At 41.3% G+C, this 24,140-nt stretch overlaps 1 protein-coding gene across 1 annotated transcript in view; it reads right to left on the bottom strand.

Moving 5' to 3' along the window:
* The window catches only part of LOC134331573 (exostosin-1c), a 106,823-nt gene that overhangs the window by 4,579 nt on the left and 78,104 nt on the right, over nucleotides 1-24,140 (bottom strand). Inside the window, exons 3-5 of the mRNA XM_063013047.1 lie at nucleotides 14,670-14,763; nucleotides 2,371-2,478; nucleotides 1,178-1,297 (exon numbers count right to left, since the gene is read on the bottom strand). Of these exons, the coding sequence (XP_062869117.1) occupies nucleotides 1,178-1,297; nucleotides 2,371-2,478; nucleotides 14,670-14,763 (322 nt within the window). The remainder of the gene's footprint in view (nucleotides 1-1,177; nucleotides 1,298-2,370; nucleotides 2,479-14,669; nucleotides 14,764-24,140) is intronic.

The following is a 24,140-nucleotide window of genomic DNA, read 5'->3' on the forward strand; positions in this document are numbered from 1 at the left end:
TATTCTATTTATAGATGTGGCTGAAACACCTGAACTCAGTATATACATGGCTGGATTACTGACCGGGCCAGTGGGGCCAGCGCCCAGGGGCCCTTGAGGTCAGGGGGCCCCCGGGGGGCCCTGGCCCAAAACATTTTGCGATGCCTATCAACATTTATGATACAATATATTTTTATTTCCGAGGGCCCTCCATTTTAAGGATCCTCTGACTATTAGGGACTTTGACCCCAGGGCCTCTTGGGGGCCCTAGCCATGCTTTTGGGCCCTAGCCATGCTTTTGGGGGCCCTAGCCATGCTTTTGGGCCCCTTATGAAAATGGATGAGGCGTTGTGGCACTGCTCTGACTTCGACTTCTGGCTATTGCCCAGGGGCCCAGACTATCCTTAATCCGTCCTTGAGTATATATAGTGTATTTTGTACCTTTATTCATATTAGTCCTAAGAATAAAATGTTATTTTGAATTATTTTACAGTACATAACTGGACTATAGGTAAATTATTTGTACTTTTCAGGTGGGACACACTTACAAAATTACAAGGGTATAAAAAAAAGATTTGAGTTCTTTAATTCTTTACTGAAAAGAGTTTTGGCTGTGTGGTGTGTCTACCCAGTAGTGCCATTAGTCAAACATACTGAAGCTCACATCTGTACAATGATAATAAAGGTATTTGTATACTGTATATATGAATGTTGATATATTTTTTGTATAACTTTATATATTAACTCTATATATTAAAATCTGAGGGTGCTCTGGTGGCGCAGCAGTAAAATGATTTAGGATTCGAATCCCCAGTGCTGCTATTAATTGGTTGGGTGTCTACATACAGACATGATTGGCTATGTCTGCGAGTTGGCCAATGCCTTGAGATAGATTGGCGTCCCTACTGCATTGCAGTAATTCCGGACTCACCGTGACCATGACCAGGATAAAATATGAAATTTAATGAACACAGTTTATTTAAACATGTACTTCTGATTTAGTCCAACAGAGGGCAATGTTGGCCTGTGATATGTCTCTAAAACCAACGTTGTGTTTGCCAGTTAACCTGAAAGCACCGGCGTAAGTGGCCGCTAATGATGCATGGCATTTTAATCCTTGTTGTAATTTCCCCTGACAGCCCTTTCACTGTCTACATGATCCTGTCTGAAGATTGCATACAAACCACTATATGCCTACCTCTAAGGTAGTGAGAACAATCTTGTCCACTGAAGAGAAGTAGGCCTCCCAGAGCATTTGGGTACGTTGCCTCAGTGCCAGTACCCGATCAGTGCCCACTGCACGCACTGTAGACGGAACCTTATGGAACAGAGAGACGACTTAATGACTTAAAAGGTATTTAACTATTAATTTCCAACATAAATGACTGTCACAAACTGGAATTTGTGCAAATTAAATGCGACAATCTGTGAAGATCAAAAAGAATATCTACCTTACTGAATTAAGTTTACACAACATGATCAATCAATAAATGTTTTATTACAAATGTGTTCTGCCAGGTTGGTTGTGAAGAGGTAGCTTACTATCCAGTCTTACTTTGACAGAGTGGTTATATTCCATTTTGAAATTCAGTCGATTTCTTGTTTAAATTTTCTAGCAAAACACAGCTGGTTCTGATTCAGGTTTTCTCTCTCTTCTTATCCAGGATTTCTCTCTATTTCCAATCAAATCAGACCAGACTGCTTTTCCCTGCTGCTAAAAAGCATCAACCCAATTCAGTAGTCCCATCAGACTTCAGTACTTTCTGACATTTAGCAGTTTTATCTGAAAGGGCACCTTCCTTGCAAATTTATATTATATATGAATGTTGCTGTACATTTTTTTTCAATTATAAAATTGCACTAGCTCACTACTGCTAGAATCCAGGGTTCAAATTACCAGCAGTGCTATTAGCTGGTCGGATGTCTGCATTCAGACATGTCTGTGGCCCTCAGTGAATTGGTTTCCTGACCAGGATGAGTTACTTCAATGTGCACCCTGTGATTCCAGGGAAAACTGAACTCACTTGCGACCCTGACTAGGAAAAAGCAATGGTAAAACATGAAACATGAAAATTAATAACCTGTTATTGAAACCTGTTAATGAAAAATTGAAACCTGTTTAAGTAATAAAAGGCATTCAGGGAAAAACCCTAATTCTGCATATTTGCCTTTAACATTTAAATGATTGTTTTTACAAAATATTTTTGTTACACATGAAGATGTTCTATACTTGAAATGTGCATCTTTGACAAAGTAATCTAAACATATTTAAAGGCTTAAATATATTTTAAGGCACTGTAATACTACCCCTCCTGAAACAGGATAACAAGCAAATAAAAGTCCTTTAAAGTCAACTATTGTCAATAATAGTTGGGATGTTTTTTTATTTACCTGTAGCAGCAACCTCTCGTCTCCCTCGATGACAGCCTGGTTCCACTGGATGACATCAGAAAAGGGCAGCTCCCAGCCGTTGCTCAGCAACACTGGGACACAGGCCGCCTAGAGACAGGCCAGGCAAAGAGAGCGAAAGTGTTTATATCTAAAACATGTATTAAAATGGTTTAAAACAAATGTAAATGCCTTAATCTCAGAAATATAGATTCTGGCATGCATTTCATGATTTCCTGTAAGAGACAGTACTTATTGATTTTGGGGCAGCTTGGCGATATACAGTATATCCCAAGTTATCCCAGGGGATCAACTTATCCATCCTGTAAACTCTCCCCAAGAGACACAGCATGAACCATTCCTGACATGGAGGACCCCACTCTGCTATTTAAACAGCAACATTTCCTTTAATAATAGCACATGGGTAGATCACCAGTTTTATAAAGAGTATATATATGTATATATATATATATATATATATATATATATATATATATATATACAGGGGTTGGACAAAATAACTGAAACACCTGGTTTTAGACCACAATAATTTATTAGTATGGTGTAGGGCCTCCTTTTGCGGCCAATACAGCGTCAATTCGTCTTGGAAATGACATATACAAGTCCTGCACAGTGGTCAGAGGGATTTTAAGCCATTCTTCTTGCAGGATAGTGGCCAGGTTACTACGTGATGCTGGTGGAGGAAAACGTTTCCTGACTCGCTTCTCCAAAACACCCCAAAGTGGCTCAATAATATTTAGATCTGGTGACTGTGCAGGCCATGGGAGATGTTCAACTTCACTTTCATGTTCATCAAACCAATCTTTCACCAGTCTTGCTGTCTGTATTGGTGCATTGTCATCCTGATACACGGCACCGCCATTGGATGCACATGGTCCTCCAGAATGGTTCGGTAGTCCTTGGCAGTGACGCGCCCATCTAGCACAAGTATTGGGCCAAGGGAATGCCATGATATGGCAGCCCAAACCATCACTGATCCACCCCCATGCTTCACTCTGGGCATGCAACAGTCTGGGTGGTACGCTTCTTTGGGGCTTCTCCACACCGTAACTCTCCCGGATGTGGGGAAAACAGTAAAGGTGGACTCATCAGAGAACAATACATGTTTCACATTGTCCACAGCCCAAGATTTGCGCTCCTTGCACCATTGAAACCGACGTTTGGCATCGGCACGAGTGACCAAAGGTTTGGCTATAGCAGCCCGGCCGTGTATATTGACCCTGTGGAGCTCCCGACGGACAGTTCTGGTGGAAACAGGAGAGTTGAGGTGCACATTTAATTCTGCCGTGATTTGGGCAGCCGTGGTTTTATGTTTTTTGGATACAATCCGGTTTAGCACCCGAACATCCCTTTCAGACAGCTTCCTCTTGCGTCCACAGTTAATCCTGTTGGATGTGGTTTGTCCTTCTTGGTGGTATGCTGACATTACCCTGGATACCGTGGCTCTTGATACATCACAAAGACTTGCTGTCTTGGTCACAGATGCGCCAGCAAGACGTGCACCAACAATTTGTCCTCTTTTGAACTCTGGTATGTCACCCATAATGTTGTGTGCATTGCAATATTTTGAGCAAAACTGTGCTCTTACCCTGCTAATTGAACCTTCACACTCTGCTCTTACTGGTGCAATGTGCAATTAATGAAGATTGGCCACCAGACTGGTCCAATTTAGCCATGAAACCTCCCACACTAAAATGACAGGTGTTTCAGTTATTTTGTCCAACCCCTGTATATATATATATATATATATATATATATTTTGTAAGTTTACCCCCTTACAAAGACATGAACAGTCTATAATTTTTATGGAAGGTTTATTTTAACAGAGAGAGACAGAATATCAACAAAAAATCCAGAAAAAAAACATTAAATAAAGGTTATAAATTAATTTGTATTTAATTAAGGGAAATAAGTATTTGATCCCCTACCAACCAGCAAGAATTCTGACCCCCACAGACTGGTTATGTGCCCATGAGGCACACAAATTAGTCCTGTCCCTGTATAAAAGACACCTGAACAGAATCAGTTTCTTCCATTCAAATCACTCGACCACCATGGGCAAGACCAAAGAGCTATCAAAGGACGTCAGGGACAAGATTGTAGACCTGCACAAGGCTGGAATGGGCTACAAGACCATCAGCAAGAAGCTTGGTGAGAAAGAGACCACTGTTGGTGCGATCATTCGAAAATGGAAGAAATACAAGATCACAGTCAATCACCCTCACTCTGGAGCTCCATGCAAGATCTCACCTGGTGGGGTAAGAATGATTCTGAGAAAGGTGAGGTCAGTCCAGAATTACACGGGAGGAGCTTGTCAATGATCTCAAGGGAGCTGGGTGCAGAGAAATGCTGGATATGACCCCAAGAACACCATCCCCACTGGGCATTTCTCTGCCTCCAAACACGGAGTGGAGTTGATGCCAAAGAGCTCAATTTTTGTCTCATCTGACCATATCACATTCTCCCAAGCTTTCTCTGAATCATTCAGGTGTTCATTGGCAAACTTCAGACGGGCCTGTACATGAGCCTTCTTGAGCAGAGGGACTTTGCGGGCACTGCAGGATCTCAATCCATTACGGCGAAGTGTGTTACTAATGGTTTTCTTGGTGACTGTGCTCCCAGCTCCCTTGAGATCATTGACAAGCTCCTCCTGTGTAATTCTGGACTGACCTCACCTTTCTATTCTGTCTCTCTCTTTTAAAATAAACCTTTCATAAAAATTAAAGACTGTTCAAGTCTTTGTAAGGGGGTAAACTTACAAAATCAGCAAGGGAACAAATACTTATTTTCCCCACTGTATATAATTCTCAACTGAGTAAGAAGTTTTGGTGCTTTTTAATTACTTTTAGTATAAAGTGTGCTAGAGGACTGTCCACTCCGCTTTAAACAAAGAAACATAGCATGGGGGTTCACAGCCATAGAGATTTGTGGTGATCAGGAATGTAGGATTACCATTGTTCTGCCTCTCACATACAATCACTTAGGTGTATTGATATTGGAAGAGGTAGGTGCTGATGTTGAGAGATAGCTGTTGTCTCATGCTATACTCTGCACAATTGTCATTTATTATGTATTAATGATTTAGTTTATATCAAACGTTTTACCCGTAGGTGGTTATGGCGTGAACCTTTTTACCCACCTGAGGCTGATGCTCATAGGTTTAAGCCTGCCATGGCAACAATGCCCTTGCTTCTGGACTGCTGGATGTGAATCTACAGTGACTACACTCACAATGTCTAGAACTCACCAACAGACTTTCTACCACTAACTAAACTAAAGTATGATAACCTCCAAATAAATTATTTATGCTTTTTATTTGTCATAACTTCGGTCAAAATTATTTTAATTAAATACTAATTTAATTAATCTAATTTTAATTCATCCAAATGATCCTCTAGGCCACCCAGGGAGGCCACCCAAGGAGAACATGTCCCTGTCAAGTCTAATTCCTCTCAAGTGTTCTTCCTTGTAGTATTTTTTGAGTTTTTCCTTGCCACTGTTGCCCTTGGCTTGTCCCTTAAGTTTTTTTTCGTCCTGGAATTGGTAAAGTTACTTTGAAACAATTTCCATTCTAAAAAGGACCGTACAAATAAATTTAACTTGACTGAATTTGAATGTAGTTTCCTTTTACCTCCTTTGAATAAGCCACTAGGTAAACTCACTTCAAATTGAATTTGTAAGCATGTGATGGGCTGTCAAGGTAAATTCTGACCATGTACCCAATGGTTCCTGGATACGGTTCCTGGATACCCTCTTTAGGATAACATGGTTAAAAAAGAATTAATAGGCCGCTCAGGTGGCGCAGCGGTAAAAGACATGCGCTGCAGCCAGAGCTGGATTTCGAAGGAGCGTCGTTTCGAATCCAGCTCTGCCTTCACGGTCGAGGCTGGGCGGCTATGGTCAACGATTGGCCTGTTGTCCGGGTGGGGGGCGGGACTTGAGACCGTAGGGGATGCTCTCTCAGGAACGGGGCGGTCGCGCCCTCTGCTGGCTGGTTGGTGGCGCCTGTATGGAGACGGGAGGGGGTGTGGCGGAGTGTGTGATCCTCCGTGCACAGTACTCTGCCACGCTACACTCGTCAAGTGTGGGTGATAAGACGGTCGATTGGCTGTGCACGTTTCGGAGGAGGCGTGGAACGGCCTCGTCAGCCCCAACCAGGAGCAGGAATCCGCACTAATGAGAGGATGATAGATGGGATGAAAAATTGGACGTGCTAAATAAAAAAAAATAAAAAATAAAAAAAAAGAATTAATAAATGAATACATTTATTTCAGTTTTAATTTTAGTTTTGCTTTATTTCTTTGCGGCCTTCTTAGTTTTTTGTTATTTTTTTCTATTTTATTTATGCATTTTATTTTTCCCATTTTCTCCCCAATTTAGTGTAGTCAATTTGTCTTTCGCTGCTGGGGGATCCCTGATTGCAGTGGAGGTGGGTATGTTGCTGCTCATGCCTCCTCCGACCCGTGTGCAGCCCTTAACGGAACCCTTTTTCACTTATACATTCTGCACAGGTACAATCAGGGTCCTTACACAGCGGTTAAAGACCCCACCCACATAGTCCGGTCACCCCGTCCTAGAACCGCTAGATGGTGCCCAGCCGACCGGTGGCAACGCCGAGTTTTGAACCGAGGAGTTCAGAATGTTGGCACTGGTGTGCTAGTGAAATATCCCGCTGCCACCTAGGCGCTTGGATTGGTACTACCTAATTGCACCCAGTGTTTTTGGCATAGGCTTTAAACCTACAAAACCCTGATCAGGATTAATTGGCTGTGAATTAACTTAAAGGTCTGAAGTCGTTTTGTGTCTGATAACTTGCTCTATTCCTGCAGCAGCCATTTTTTTTTATACTAAACTAGGTCTCTGTTTGGGGCATAAGCTCCAAAGATATCATAGTCATCCATTGCCTGAAGCAGTAAAGAGCATAACTGGTCCTTTTCTAAGTAAATGCAAATAAAATTCCTGTCTCGTCAGTCAATTAAAGCTACACTCGTCAGCCTTAAGGTTGTGTAATAGTTGCTGTATTACATTTTATTCTTGTATTTCTGATTAGTATATTTTTTCTTTTTAACTGTAATAACTACGACTAATGTTGCTCTACTTTTTCAGACTGCTTTTTTGCACTAGTTTTTTTTTTACTTCAGCATAGACAAACCCAACCCAGTTCTAGAAAAGTTAAGACAGTAGGTAAAATGCAATAAGACACAAAGCAGTAATAATTCCCAAATTCCCAATCTAGTCGTATCCAACTACCCGATTGCATTACACTTCCTCTCTACTAATGCTGATCTCCACTTCTGATTGAGGAGAGCGAGACTGACACACACCCCCTCCGATGCGTGTGCAGTAGCCGACTGCATCTTTTGGCATTTAATTAAAAACTGAAGAGATATTTAATATTTTACCTGATCAACTTTGACAGATTTTTTGTAAATATATCACAGTTCCTTATTTGATGCCTACAACCCATTTAATATGTGTATATAAAGTACTGTGCAAAAGTCCTTGACCACCACTAGCTTTGTTGTTTTAGCAAAGTTTTAATGAGCATCCATATCAGTCTCTTAATAAAAACAGAAAACACAGGAAATATGTAAACAACAATAAAAAAAATTGCTTCTGCAGGCAACACAGTATTTAGTGCTACCTCCCTTGGCAATAAGCACATCTTGAACTAATTTGGGAAGACTGTGCTGATGTTTTCTGAAGTAATCTTTTGGTATATTATACAATCATATTTCCAATTACATTACACAACCAGCATGTCCACGGGTTCTTTTTTAGATTTAGGCTGTCTTTTATTTCTTTCTCTCTCCAGGTGATCCCATAGTTTATAATATTCAGATCTGTGCTCTGTGGAGGCTTATCCATGACAATTGTTTTTCTCTCTAAATATGATTTCACTGCATTAGCAGTGTACTTGGGATCGTTATCATGCTGAAAAATAAAACCATTCCCAATTAGGCACTTTCCAGAAGGAATGGGATGATGAATTAAAAGCTGTCTGTACTTACAATACTGTCAAAACTACTGGCAGAAATATAGCCCCAAACCGGGGCAGACCCTCCACCATGTTTCACTAAAGGCCGCAAGCACACATTCCTCCATCTTTCTCTAACTCTTCTTCTCACATATTATTGACTATTGACCCAAAAATTCCAAACTTAAATTTGTCACTCCATAATATTTTTTCCCACTGATCCATTCCATTCTTTATTGATTTTAAGCATAGATTTTTTTTTTTTTTAGCATTTTCACCCTGTTCCCTGTAAAAGTGGTTTCTTGGCTGCTACTCTTTCAAAAAGACTGTAGAATGGTCAATTTGGCATCCAAATGAAGCTACCAGATTCAGACTAAAAGAAGAAGTTCTGAGAAACCTATTATCATACTTTGGTTTTCTTAGCCTTCCAGTCCTTTTTGTCCTGGCCCCATCCTGATCCTTCACATGTCTTCTTAACAGTTTGTTTGCTGATTTGCATTTGCATTTAAATACTAGGTACTATAGCTTATAGAGGCTATATTTTCTAATTGTATTTCAATAGAGACCGAGAAATAATTACGTATGGTCATTACACCATTGCTAAAACAACAAATGTAATGGTGGCCTAAGACTTTTACACAGTACTGTATATACTGTATCACTATAACTTTTAGTGACATTTTTCCTACTTTGGAAATAATTTGGAATTGCTGTTATTACAGGTTTAAGGAATAATAATTATAAGAAAAGCGTAGCCTTAAACACAGGCAGAAATTAAACATGCCTCATCCAGTGCCTGCAGCCCAGCTTTTATCTTAAGCAGGCTGCAGACCAAGAGACTTAGCTTTCGGTTGCTTTTGTCTATTAAGTACCTCGTCTAAATCTTGTCAGTGTTTCACACTCTGTGGAACCTGGATTAGAGGTACAACACTGCTCTGGTCTGGTCAAAAATTGTATGCACATTTTCATGTTTATGTCTGAGTGTGACTGTGCCAGGAAAAATGGGTTTGATATTAAAGGGAGTAAGAAGAGCTGAGTTTGGATAGTGTGTATGTGTTTTGTGGAATAAAGGGAGTGTTAGAGGATTTTCTAGAACTTTCCACATATAATTTCACCAATAATTGCCAGTTCTTTCATTTTTTGTGGCCCTGGCTGGCACTAAAGAAAAGAAAAGCTCAGTGAGAGGTGAATGGAAGTGCGGGAGTAAAGATGACTGGGAGTGAATTTGGATTCACAGAAAAAGAACAGCGGGAGAATGAGTAGGAGTTACTGTGAGGGCAAAGCAGACTGCCAAAACTCACCCTTTGTGGATTTGTCTATTCAGCGGGGCTGAAAACACCATGAGTGAGCTTCCGGCCCATTTACACACTGTGCCAGAAGGGCTAAGAATATACGCACTGAAAGGTTTTTCCACTCAACGCCTAATTACTTATCTAGGAAACTCCGGGATCAGAAGTTTATAAGTTTTCCCAGCCAAGAGGTGCCTGACTAATTTTTGTAAAACATACAGTCTGGGATCATAGTTAAAGAAATTGATTGGGTCAAAAGTTTGCTTATACCCTAAATGTAGTTAATCTGCAATGATGTTTGGTTCTACCATGCTTCCATTTGCTGCTAAATGTTTAATGTAAGTAACTAATGAAAGAATACCTCAGCTCTTTTTGATAAATACATGACTAAATCTTAAAACAGCCTTCAGGTTTTAAATAGTACAGTCATTATTTGCCCACTATCTACCCTAGCTATAAAGGCAAGTCTGCACATTTAAAAAGTTATGTCTGTTAACACTGTTGGGATTCAAACCCAGGATCCCAGTAATAACGGCTAGCGCAAAATACTGCTGTGCCACACGAACACTATAGAATATACCATGACAATCACAATATTATACCAGCAACTTTGCATTGGTCAGAATCAGTAGTTAAATTATTAAATTATCTTTTCTGTAATGTATTACAGTGTATCACAAAAGTGAGTACACCCCTCACATTTCTGCAAATATTTTATTATATCTTTTCATGGGACAACACTATAGAACTAAAACTTGGATATAACTTAGAGTAGTCAGTGTACAACTTGTATAGCAGTGTAGATTTACTGTCTTCTGAAAATAACTCAACACACAGCCATTAATGTCTAAATGGCTGGCAACATAAGTGAGTACACCCCACAGTGAACATGTCCAAATTGTGCCCAAAGTGTCAATATTTTGTGTGACCACCATTATTATCCAGCACTGCCTTAACCCTCCTGGGCATGGAATTCACCAGAGCTGCACAGGTTGCTACTGGAATCCTCTTCCACTCCTCCATGATGACATCACGGAGCTGGTGGATGTTAGACACCTTGACCTCCTCCACCTTCCACTTGAGGATGCGCCACAGGTGCTCAATTGGGTTTAGTCCATCACCTTTACCTTCAGCTTCCTCAGCAAGGCAGTTGTCATCTTGGAGGTTGTGTTTGGGGTTGTTATCCTGTTGGAAAAAGGGAGGGAGGGAGGGAGTTTTCGAAGGGAGGGGATCATGCTCTGTTTCAGAATGTCACAGTACATGTTGGAATTCATGTTTCCCTCAATGAACTGCAGCTCCCCAGTGCCGGCAACACTCATGCTACCACCACCATGCTTGACTGTAGGCAAGATACAGTTGTCTTGGTACTTCTCACCAGGGCGCCGCCACACATGCTGGACACCATCTGAGCCAAACAAGTTTATCTTGGTCTCGTCAGACCACAGGGCATTCCAGTAATCCATGTTCCTGGACTGCTTGTCTTCAGCAAACTGTTTGCAGGCTTTCTTGTGCGTCAGCTTCCTTCTGGGATGACGACCATGCAGACCGAGTTGATGCAGTGTGCGGCGTATGGTCTGAGCACTGACAGGCTGACCTCCCACGTCTTTAACCTCTGCAGCAATGCTGGCAGCACTCATGTGTCTCTTTTTTAAAGCCAACCTCTGGATATGACGCCGAACACGTGGACTCAACTTCTTCGGTCGACCCTGGCGAAGCCTGTTCCGAGTGGAACCTGTCCTGGAAAACCGCTGTATGACCTTGGCCACCATGCTGTAGCTCAGTTTCAGGGTGTTAGCAATCTTCTTATAGCCCAGGCCATCTTTGTGGAGAGCAACAATTCTATTTCTCACATCCTCAGAGAGTTCTTTTCCATGAGGTGCCATGTTGAATATCCAGTGGCCAGTATGAGAGAATTGTACCCAAAACACCAAATTTAACAGCCCTGCTCCCCATTTACACCTGGGACCTTGACACATGACACCAGGGAGGGACAACGACACATTTGGGCACAATTTGGACATGTTCACTGTGGGGTGTACTCACTTATGTTGCCAGCTATTTAGACATTAATGGCTGTGTGTTGAGTTATTTTCAGAAGACAGTAAATCTACACTGCTATACAAGCTGTACACTGACTACTCTAAGTTATATCCAAGTTTTATTTCTATAGTGTTGTCCCATGAAAAGATATAATGAAATATTTGCAGAAATGTGAGGGGTGTACTCACTTTTGTGATACACTGTATATAGCAGCAATACACCGGCCATAACATTAAAACCACATCCTTGTTTCTACACTCACTGTCCATTTTATCAGCTCCACTTACTACGTATATAGAAGCACTTTGTAGTGCTACAATTACTGACTGTAGTCCATCTGTTTCTCTACATGCTTTGTTAGCCCCCTTTCATGCTGTTCTTCAATGCTCAGGACTCTCCCAGGACCACTATAGAGTAGGTATTATTTGGGTGGTGGGTCATTCTCAGCACTGCAGTGACACTTACATGGTGGTGGTGTGTTAGTGTGTGTTGTGCTGGTATGAGTGGATAAGACACAGCAATGCTGATGGAGTTTTTAAACACCTAACTGTCACTGCTGGACTGAGACTAGTCCACCAACCAAAAATATCCAGCCAACAGTGCCCTGTGGGCAGCGTCCTGTGACCACTGATGAAGGTGTAGAAGATGACCAACTCAAACAGCAGCAATAGATGAGCGATCATCTCTGACTTTACATCTACAAAGTGGACCAACTAGGTAGGAGTGTCTAATAGAGTGGACAGCGCTGCTGTGTCTGATCCACTCATACCAGCACAACACACACTAACACACCACCACCATGTCATTGTAACTGCAGGGCTGAGAGTCATCCACCACCCAAATAACACCTGCTCTGTGGTGGTCCTGTGGGAATCCTGACCATTGAACAACAGGGTGAAAACAGTCTAAAAAGGTATGTAGAGAAACAGATGGACTACAGTCAGTAATTGAAGAACTATAAAGTGCTTCTATATGGTAAGTGGAGCTGAACAAGGTGGTTTTAATGTTATGGCTGATCGATGTACATAATAACCTATTTCCATACTGCACAGCCAATTGTCACATACAGTGTATCACAAAAGTGAGTACACCCCTCACATTTCTGCAAATATTTTATTATATCTTTTCATGGGACAACACTATAGAAATAAAACTTGGATATAAGTTAGAGTAGTCAGTGTACAACTTGTATAGCAGTGTAGATTTACTGTCTTCTGAAAATAACTCAACACACAGCCATTAATGTCTAAATGGCTGGCAACATAAGTGAGTACACCCCACAGTGAACATGTCCAAATTGTGCCCAAAGTGTCAATATTTTGTGTGACCACAATTATTATCCAGCACTGCCTTAACCCTCCTGGGCATGGAATTCACCAGAGCTGCACAGGTTGCTACTGGAATCCTCTTCCACTCCTCCATGATGACATCACGGAGCTGGTGAATGTTAGACACCTTGAACTCCTCCACCTTCCACTTGAGGATGTGCCACAGGTGCTCAATTGGGTTTAGTTCATTACCTTTACCTTCAGCTTCCTCAGCAAGGCAGTTGTCATCTTGAAGGTTGTGTTTGGGGTCGTTATCCTGTTGGAAAACTGCCATGAGGCCCAGTTTTCGAAGGGAGGGGATCATGCTCTGTTTCAGAATGTCACAGTACATGTTGGAATTCATGTTTCCCTCAATGAACTGCAGCTCCCCAGTGCCAGCAACACTCATGCAGCCCAAGACCATGATGCTACCACCACCATGCTTGACTGTAGGCAAGATACAGTTGTCTTGGTACTTCTCACCAGGGCGCCGCCACACATGCTGGACACCATCTGAGCCAAACAAGTTTATCTTGGTCTCGTCAGACCACAGGGCAATTCAGTAATCCATGTTCTTGGACTGCTTGTCTTCAGCAAACTGTTTGCGGGCTTTCTTGTGCTTCAGCTTCCTTCTGGGATGACGACCATGCAGACCGAGTTGATGCAGTGTGCGGCGTATGGTCTGAGCACTGACAGGCTGACCTCCCATGTCTTCAACCTCTGCAGCAATGCTGGCAGCACTCATGTGTCTATTTTTTAAAGCCAACCTCTGGATATGACGCCGAACACGTGGACTCGACTTCTTTGGTCGACCCTGGCGAAGCCTGTTCCGAGTGGAACCTGTCCTGGAAAACCGCTGTATGACCTTGGCCACCATGCTGTAGCTCAGTTTCAGGGTGTTAGCAATCTTCTTATAGCCCAGGCCATCTTTGTGGAGAGCAACAATTCTATTTCTCACATCGTCAGAGAGTTCTTTGCCATGAGGTGCCATGTTGAATATCCAGTGGCCAGTATGAGAGAATTGTACCCAAAACACCAAATTTAACAGCCCTGCTCCCCATTTACACCTGGGACCTTGACACATGACACCAGGGAGGGACAACGACACATTTGGGCACAATTTGGACATGTTCACTGTGGGGTGTACTCACTTATGTTGCCAGCTATTTAGACATTAATGGCTGTGTGTTGAGTTATTTTCAGAAGACAGTAAATCTACACTGCTATACAAGTTGTACACTGACTACTCTAAGTTATATCCAAGTTTCATGTCTATAGTGTTGTCCCATGAAAAGATATAATGAAATATTTGCAGAAATGTGAGGGGTGTACTCACTTTTGTGATACACTGTATATAACATACCTACAGCTAGCAAAAAGAGAAAAACCTAGTCATTTAAAAATTATGCTTATACTTCAGGGAAACCTATAAGAGATATACACTATTTTAGCAAGTGTACACATGCATTTGCAAAGATAATTTGGGTCAGAAAGACATTTGTATGCAAAATTATTATCATAGCTCCAGTGTGAAATAAATAAAGCAGACAGTGGACACCAATTAAGTTGTGGCTGCACAATGCATTTGGGAAAATCAAAAGGTGTAAATTGGTGTAAATTTTAATCACTGTATTTCCTTTAAGATTGTTTTAACTAACACTGTCATACCTGCAAAGATTCAAGAAATCGAAAGGATCCCAAGCGTCGTCCACGAGGAACCAGGCAGAAGGTGGAGTTGTGGAGCAGCTCCTGGTAATCAAACCTGTGTAAGAGAGTGACAGAGGCCCAGCATCAGCACTAACAGAAGCTTTCCCTGCACAGTAGAAAGAGAGCTTTGTAGTCTATTGAGAGCTGCACTGGCACTGCTCAAACCACAGCTTCAATGAGAGACATTTTGATCTGGGCAAACCACCATCCCTGCCTCAAGCTGTTGTCCCTGGCAACCTTTTAGCATTTCTAAGGGTATGCTGGAGAAACTAAACCCTGCACCTTTGTGGCAGTGCCACTGTGGAGTGACTAGTGAGAGGAGAGTGGGAAGAAAAAAAATCACTGTTGACCCAGATGGAGTTAATGAGCGTGAAAGATGGAACTGAGTAATAGATCTGATCCCAATTGTGTCTTAACAAGAAGAGACCATTATAAAGACCCCTTCTTTAACAGTCTTGATTTCGGTAGTTAACTTGACATTTTTAAAAACTCTTCAAAAGCTTAAGTGCTAAAGACAAACCAAACAGCTCTGAGATAAACAATAACCACATGACAATTAGATGCTATTCGTGCAAGGAGGGTACACAACCTGGTCAGGCTAAAAACCCATCATAGGGCATCACACATGCCCTCACACTAAGGAAAAATGTACTAGAATCGGACAGACACAGAGTGCTAAGTTTTTAATGCCCTGTGATGAAGTACCACCATTCATGTTATCAGGACAGTCACTTCCCTGATCAGGAAAAAACAGTTTATTTAACCTAAGTGAATAAATAGAATTTTAAAAAGGCAAAAAAAACCTTGGGCTCTTACTTCATGTCCTAAACAAGTGAAATATTACTGTTTTTATAACGCACTACAAATTTAGTTATTGTGGCGTAGACAAAAACAAGGATGAGGTAGTAGGAATCATTTTGCACATTTATTAGGAGAAATTGCTCTCTGATGTGAGTCCATTGCAACAATTACATAACAGTTCCCTATTTCCATTTCCAGAAAGGGCCAGAGGAAATCCATGGCTGCTCACTCCATGAACAACTTGGACTGGAGTGGTTGAGGTGGGGCGTGCAACCTTTCAGTGGGGCTGTTCTTTGCAGTACAGATGTCACAGCAATACACGATTATTTCGACATCGCTTTGACATCCAGGCCAGTAAAAATACTGACGTAACCAATGCTTTGGTCACCATAAATTGTCCCACGCCCTTGGGACCATGCACAGAGTGCAGTACTCTGTTTCTCAGCAGAGAACTGCCAAACCGTGGGACCAGCTGCGGTACAGCTTACTGCCCTGTTCTGCCAAGGCGGTCAAGCTGGGACCAGTACGCTTTTACAGTCAGCCAATGAGATGTCACAGCTGACCATTCAAGCGTTGGTATACCCTGCAGTCCCCGCTTTTCTTTTGGACTAACACGGCGGGTGCGACCCACGAGCTGTTGGACAGCTTAATGACTCAAATTTTGTCCTGGGCAATCTGACGCTTCACCAAAATTAGGTGGTGAGGTTGCAACCAGATCGATGCCACTTTGCTTGTCTCAAAAGTGTGCTGGTCCAATAGTGGGCACATACTGTACATTCTGCTTTGCTTGCTGCAAACACAAGAAGGAAACCACAGCTCCTAAAGCTTCTTCCGCTGACCCACCGCCAACCAAATGCTGTTCCAATGCCACAGCCCCCTACCGTCCTCAGCGTCATGCTGCTTGGGTGCGTTTCCATCGGGCTCCCACTGCTATTAGCTCTTAGCAAGCTAGCTGTCCGCCACATATCAAATTTAATTTCTTTCATTTTGATATATTTTTACCAACAGTGAACACTGTCTAGATCAGTGGTCCCCAACCACAGAAAGAACAAATAAACAGAGATTGCTACAAAAAGCAATTACATTTCCAAAACTCTTTGGGTGTTATTGTCTTATCACCACTAGGTGGGAGCAGCGTCTCGTTGCAGTGAAAAAAGCTAAGGATTTACACTGATTTGCCATTCTATAATTATTCTATTTTAAATCCTCCTGCCCCCGCCGGTCCGTGAAATTATATCTTATATGAAACCGGTCCGTGGTGCAAAAAATGTTGGGGACCGGTCTGGTCTAGATGGTGTATATAGTTTTGGATAGTTCTGTTTGTTTAAATTGCATTTATTTCAGCCTGGCTAATTAGTTAGCATGTTCATCTTGTAAATAGCAAATGACCTTATTCTCCCAGAATGGAAAGAGTTAAAGAAGTGGGCAGTCAGTATTCAGCATCCAATTCCATGTTTGGGGCAAACTCTCTGTTGGGTTTTACTTTGGGATTAGGCCAGTAAAAATACTCAGGCCTTAATGCACCAACAACTGCCAAACCTTGGTGCCCGTGACCAGACTCACCCAGCAGTGGTGCAGCTTATTGTCCTGTTCTGCCAGGCGATTGAGCTGGGACCAGTAAGCTGTTGGGCTTTACTTTGTGATTGGGGGTGATGCCAGCAAATAAAGAAATAATATTGCACTAGTTTACAACTCCTACAGCAACATAAACTGTCATTTTTAGTCTTGCATCTCATGGTAAGTAAGTCTAGTCAGGTTTAAAATTAGCAAAAATCTAATTCAGTAGACTGAAATTAAATGGCATTTTTATTTTCAGAACATCATTGTTCAGCTCTTTTAAATGTATTTATAAAGAAACACACAGACCTTATTTTTCTTGGAAAGTCAAAAAGCATCAACTTGGGAAATTACAGAGAAAACATTTTTCCAGTGATACATTGCTTTTATAAGAGAGACATGGGCATAAAATCTATTTGGTGCAACTGGGAGCTGAATATAATGTTCTCAGCAAGTTTCAGTGAGAATAAAATAGCTTCAAATCAACAGTTAGATTACTAAACCACATACAAATGCCTGCTTTAAAAAGTCACCTTCTCACTGTCAAAACCACATGACTTTCCCCTACCCACGGCACTAACTCTGTTTGTGTGTGCATATACAAGTGTGCCTCTGACCCTGTCCAGAGTAGAACCTCTCTGGGCCTGAAAGACCCCAGTGTTCCCCAGCAGGCAGGCAGACTATGGGTATGATGGCTCACCTCCAGCAAAACTCCAGCGGGAGTGCAAACATGCTGACATAAAAGCGTCTCTATCTCTGTTCACTCGTGTACATGTTTATTTACCGCCGCAGCGAGAGAGCAAACACCCCTGCCATCTATCTTAGCCCCCATCTGGCAGCCACTCAAAGCCGGCAAGTGCCCAAAGCCAATGAATCAGTTTTACTCAACATGTGTTCGAATTTGAGCACATAAGGCAATTTATTTAGCTCCTATTAAATCTGTATATATTGATAAAATTGTAATTACCCTGATAACACAGTGCATTGTTGCAAAATAGCTGCAAATGTCTCATTGTTAAATCCCCTTAATAGACCTATGTCCATCATAAATATAGTTTGAAGATTAAACAATTAAAATTGACATCAGGGGGGCATTCGCAAACCATGGCCACTCAAATGCCCTGTTTTCCCATAACAAACCAAGATTTCTTTTTTAAATCAGGATCCAATATCCAGCTTAAGGCTGAGAATCTTTTATGTATATGCATTAACACAGACATAGAAGCATCCAAGACTAGGCAGTTGTCATGTCACGTTGCTTTGGCTGCATCCTCTTGGTGGCTAGCTTGTTAACTCTTATTTCAACAGTGGGGAATCAAAAACTATCCCAATTAAAATTTATGACTGGTAACTGTGACATCACCTGTCTATTAAACCTCTAGCACACCAGCACCGAGATTCTGAACTCCACGGTTTAAAACTCGGTGTTGCCACCGGTCAGCTGGGTGCCATCTGGCGGGCATAATTGGCAGTGCCTGCAGCAGATACTAATTTGCCACCGTATCTGCAGGGTGGGGGCCGGACTATGTGTGGGTGGGTGGGTCTTCATACACTGTGTAAGGACCCTGATTGGCGGAAGAGACGCCTGTGCAGAATGCATGGGCGAGAGAAGGAGGGCTGTACATGCCTCGGAAGAATCTGGTAATGCAATCTGGCATCTCTCAGTAACGGAAGACAAAAATTGACAATGCTAAATCGGGTAAATCTCTTAATGTCATTTGCCACTTGTCACTTAGAAACATATATATATTTATACGTCTTTACATACCTAGAGATAAAGAGATGCAGACAGCTCCAAGGTCCGCCAGTATTTGTTTGTATGGCACGTTTTCTATGTGCCCATGTGGGTTTCTTTTCACTACACTAACTTATTTTAGATGTTGAATAAAATACACGTCAAATGGAGTGTGACAATATGGTTGATTATAATTTATTGCTGGAGATGGTGCTAGTGGTGAAGGACCCATACAGCCAATTTGTGTGCATGTTAGAAAAGAGAAAGTAAACAGTCCAATTGCTTTATGAAATAGAGATGTTTATGCGGCAGGTGCTCACAGATGGAGGGTCCCAGGTTAGTCCTGAGCTCTGCTTACTGTCTGTTTTCAATGTCCACATGGATTTCATTCAAATACTCTGCTTTTTTATTACCTCTCAACAACCTAGATAGATTTGCTACTCTGAGCTGCCCAAAGGTATAAAAAAGTGCAAATGAGCGTGTGATCGGTTTATAGTTGTATAAAAATGAAATAAATGAATGTGTGTTTCAAAACAGATAAAAAGATTGTTTCTTCATACAGCTATACTTCACTTTCCCTTTATTTATTTTCTTGGGGTAGCCAGGTGCCCCCTCATTAGATTTGCTCTGACACTGACAATGGCTAACACTGACACAGGCCGTGTAATGTTGTTTATTTTGCAATTAACATTAGCTTGCGCTGTGTGAACAGGCTTATTGGACGGGGACTCACTGAGCTACAGTTTGGTAACTGTTGATTAGATCTGTTTTTGCCAACACCAGAATCACTTAGGGTAATACAGTGTTGCCGGTGTGGGTAAGATCTTTTTAGATTCTGTATGTTACATCTTATTCAAGTTGCTCCATGTGCCTAAATTTTGAATGTGTATGTGTAAATCTACATTAGCTCTGGCCCACTTTTACCCTCTCTCTCACAGTGTTCATCCATCGTCTTCCTATGTGTTTTAATGAAGCCATTTATACAGATGCAGTAGAACCAATAAATCAGTTAATGGCGTTTTGCTTCTACAAGCAAATAAACAGGCTTCTTGCTATTCCATTTACCAAGGTTGAATGTGAGACTGAGCCATTTTTTCACCTCCAGGCATGTGTGTGTAGCACTACTGCTGTTTTGGGACACTAAGGTCACAGCAAGGGTGTCTCAGTCCTGTAATCTTGGCAGTTGACCCACTGACAAAATGTGTGTTGGTAGACACTGTGCTCTGAATACTGAACAGATCGGCAGTGTTGACTGTTTATCATTGTTCTGTGAAGGCATTTGTTGGGCTTTTTTTAGCATTCTTATTTATTCATTCATTCATTCATTCATTCATTCCATTACAGGGCAAACACACCTAGGAATTGAACCCAGGACCCTCTTGCTCTGTGGGAACAGTGCTGCCCACCCAGCCACCATGCCACCCCCAAAATGCTCATGTCTATTTCAATATTTGGATACATTTGTTTACTTTAACCACTATTTGACCAATAAATATGTCATTTGCAGTGGTGGTTAGAGAAGCCAAAAGCACACAAGGTAAAGTGCTGTTGCTTATAAACAAATAAATGTGTAATGTCCTTTTTGGGGTGTACTCCCACCCTGCAACCAAAAGTTCACTGATTGGATCCAGACTCAGTGTTGGCTCAGGACTGACTGTAACTGGCATCATGTTGAACAAATTACTAAATCTACTAAATGCACTTATATATTACATTTTAGAACATGCAGTGGTGGACAGTACAGTGAGAACATCAAGTACACTCTTGGGCAGGCGCCCAGATATTCCGATAGCACACCAGCTCCGAGACTCTGAACTCCTCGGTTCGAAACTCGGCATTGCCACCGGTTGGCTGGGCGCCATCTAGGGGGCATAATTGGCAGTGCCTGCAGGGCGAGATAACCGGACTATGTGGGTGGGGTCTTCAAACGCTGTGTAAGGACCCTGATTAGCAGATAGAGAGGCGCCTGTGTAGAATGCATGGGTGAAAAAGGGTTCCGTTAAGGGCTGTGCGCGGGTCGGCGGAGGCGTGAGCAGCAATATACCCACCTCGACTGCAATCAGGGAACCCCCAGCAGCGGAAGACAAATTGACTACACTAAATTGGGAGAAAATGCATAAAATATAATAGAAAAAAGGAGCAAATCTAAAATTCCATTAATCATTTAAGGGAAAAAAGTCAAAAGATAGACATTTGTTAGGTTTAGTTTTAAATCAAACATATAAATGTTTTCATTTATTTCCCTTTGTGTAGAAGAAGACTATTTAAGTGAATTTTTTGTTTCCAGCTTTTCCCCTGACAGTTCCCTGCAGCAACATGCAAAGATGAGCAAAAGGTGGAACAGAGTATGGAAAAGAGTGCATTTTCTTAGTTCTTGCTAATCTTCTGATCAATGATTTGAGGTTAAGACCAATAAACAAAACACATTTTTCGTTCAGGAGTGTCTTGTGGGTACTGAATTACACTAAGGTCCTGGAGAACATGAACAGAATTAGGGTGAAGTATTTACTTTAGATAAATAACTAAATCAATAAAAAGTATCTACTGATAGCAAATTATGTACACAGAATCAGATTTACAATGTAGAACATGCATTGGTGGCAGCACAGTAGCACAGCAGTTGTCGAGGTGTCACATAGCACCAGGGTTCTACAGACCTGTGATCAATCTAACCCTCTGGTCAATGTCTGTCTATCTCTGGGGTTTTTTCTGCCTCCCAGGAAAATGCAGAAAGTGGATTGGCCAAAGCGAGCCTTTTTCATAAATATCAAAGCTCAGAAAGTAGGTGTGCAGAAAATGTTGTGTTTTGATGTATGGGCATGTTTACGCCGGTGTAACAAAAAGACATTTCACTGTCTTGTTTTCAGTTGTCTGCACCTCCTAAGGGAAATGCCTTATGCATCCAAATGCAACAGTTTTCATCCTCTGTCCTTCCTCTTTCTCGCTCTCATTTTCTCTCCAGCTCTGCCTTGCTGTGCTTTTCCCAATAAAAACTGCATTATTTAAGTCTAAATAAATTATCCCCTCTCTCTCTGTCACTGCGAGCTCTGAGCAGTGTTCTCTGGAGGCAGCTGCTCGTCTCTCTGTGTAACATTGCTGCCCAACATTTTCTGACTGCTCAGCTGTTGTTGGTGCCTGGAGAGCAGCCACTTTCAAGTGCATGAGAATGAGAATGTGTGTAAGTGAGGGAGTACCTCTTTGGGAATGCAGGGGAGGAGGCAAGAGGATAAGGGAGAGGTGCTTGGTCCCAGTTAAGCATGATGTGTATGGAGAATGAAAGCTAAATCTAGAACTGCTGTTGCATAAAGACTTTTTTCTGTATTTGATAAACTGCACTGCTTTGCAAGAAATCTTATAGTGAACATGTCAGCATTTTCTCCACACTGTTTTACTATAAATCTTCTCAGAATGCAGTGGCCCAACCCCAACCCATCTGCCTCCCAATGATTTCATTATCACTGATGCTTTGGCCAGGCAGAATCCTGGAGCTATCACATATACAGAGCTGGGCGAGGCCCAATGATGGACGACCACCAGTTGTCCACTGATCCTTCTGTTATCTGTATCGGAAGCGCAAAGGTCATCAGTCAATCCCACTCTCCTAACTCTCTCTGGCTGCCATTCGTGTGGGATCAAGTGTTTTTTAAATTTGCACAGTCTGTGCTACATATATCAGCCAACAATGGAGCTTATGAACATGACAGCAAAATACTCTAGGGTTAAATATACTCTATACCAGGATCAACAGTAAACTCTCCAGAATTTATGCAATTATATACACCGATAGATGCCACCCGGCCCCAGGAAGTCTGTACCATTATGGTTTCAGTTTGCATCTTATTGCAGACGCTATCATCATCTCACTCGCTAATGTAAGTCCAAATCAGCCCCAAGAATTATACAGTTAGGTGTTTTTTTATTCTTGACCAGATATCTCTCAAAAATAGATATCCATTTAAGTTGTTAGTGGCTTAGTTCTGCTTGTGTTTTTGGTACCTGCACCCTTCAAAAGCCATACATAATACACATTATTTTCTATTTTTAAGTCTCATAATGCAATTGAATCATTTCATTTTCAAAACACAAAATAGAAAACTGCACTGAGAAAGCAAACATAGCTATCCATTGACAAGCATAAAAATCTTAAAACAAAAGTCTTATATTTAATATGTTCATATTGTTATGGAGGTGTTATGGTGGCACAGCAGGTCTTTGTGATGCTTTAATCCTCTTTTTTGCATGTTCATTAAGTCAATGAGTTAGTCATGTCTGCCATTTATTGGTTAAAACCAAAATGAGGTAAGTACAAAAGGACATTTGTGCCAGCTTTAAATTAAATTATACTTTTACACAGATGATGCAGTTGATTAAAAAAATAAGTGTAGATACATTTTATTAAAAAAGAAGGAAATGTATTATGGTGTATGGTACAGCACGTACTGTACTGAGATGTGTGTTTTTTATGTACAGTACTACTGTGTATTGTTGTTTATTATTATTTATTACAGTATTATCTATTCTATAATTTAAAATTAAGGGAAAATATAGTTGTATTTGTAACAAAAACGACCATTTAAGACATTAGAAAGGTTAGATAAGGGGGTGGTTTGGGAGGTCTGGCACGGATTAATTCTATTTACATGATTTCTTATGGGAAAAATAGGTTAAACTAACAAACATTTAGACTTAAGAACAGCCCTTCAAAACCAATTAAATCCGTAAGTATTTATATACATATTTTTTTTTCATGCCTGTAAGACATGTTGGAACAGGGACAAAATAAGATTTAAAAGTTTACAGAATACTTAAGTTACACTGTTCAGATGCAGAAGACTTGGGAAGGGGAATCATGATATAAAAGGAAGATCAACCAAATGCTCAATTTTTGCAAGCAGAGATACTGTATCTCACCACTTTGTGCCAAATTTTGTGAGAGAATAAAGCAACATTTTTTAAATAAAAGGGCAAATAATAGAAGTGTTACCATCTACCATTCATTATACTTTAAAAAGATTGACAGAATCAAACAATTTGGACAAAGTCAGAAATTACTATTAAATGTGCGTGACCTCCGAGCCCTCAGACAGCATTGCATGAGAAACTGTCATGCTTCTGTGGTACATTTGTATCAGTGGCGACTTCTCTAAGACTGCAAGGGAAGCTCAGCTTCCCCTAAAATGTCAAAAATTAAATGGTCAAATATGTACAGTTGTGTTAACATTTCATTGACTACAAATGCGTTAGAACACGTTCATCTCGAAGACGAGTTCGTTCAGAGTCAGCTACTTATCACAAATCGACTGACTCGAACTTCTCATACATTCCGTAGCGTCAATGCA

Source organism: Trichomycterus rosablanca, chromosome 2, assembly GCF_030014385.1.
Source record: "Trichomycterus rosablanca isolate fTriRos1 chromosome 2, fTriRos1.hap1, whole genome shotgun sequence".
Taxonomy (NCBI): Eukaryota; Metazoa; Chordata; class Actinopteri; order Siluriformes; family Trichomycteridae; genus Trichomycterus; species Trichomycterus rosablanca.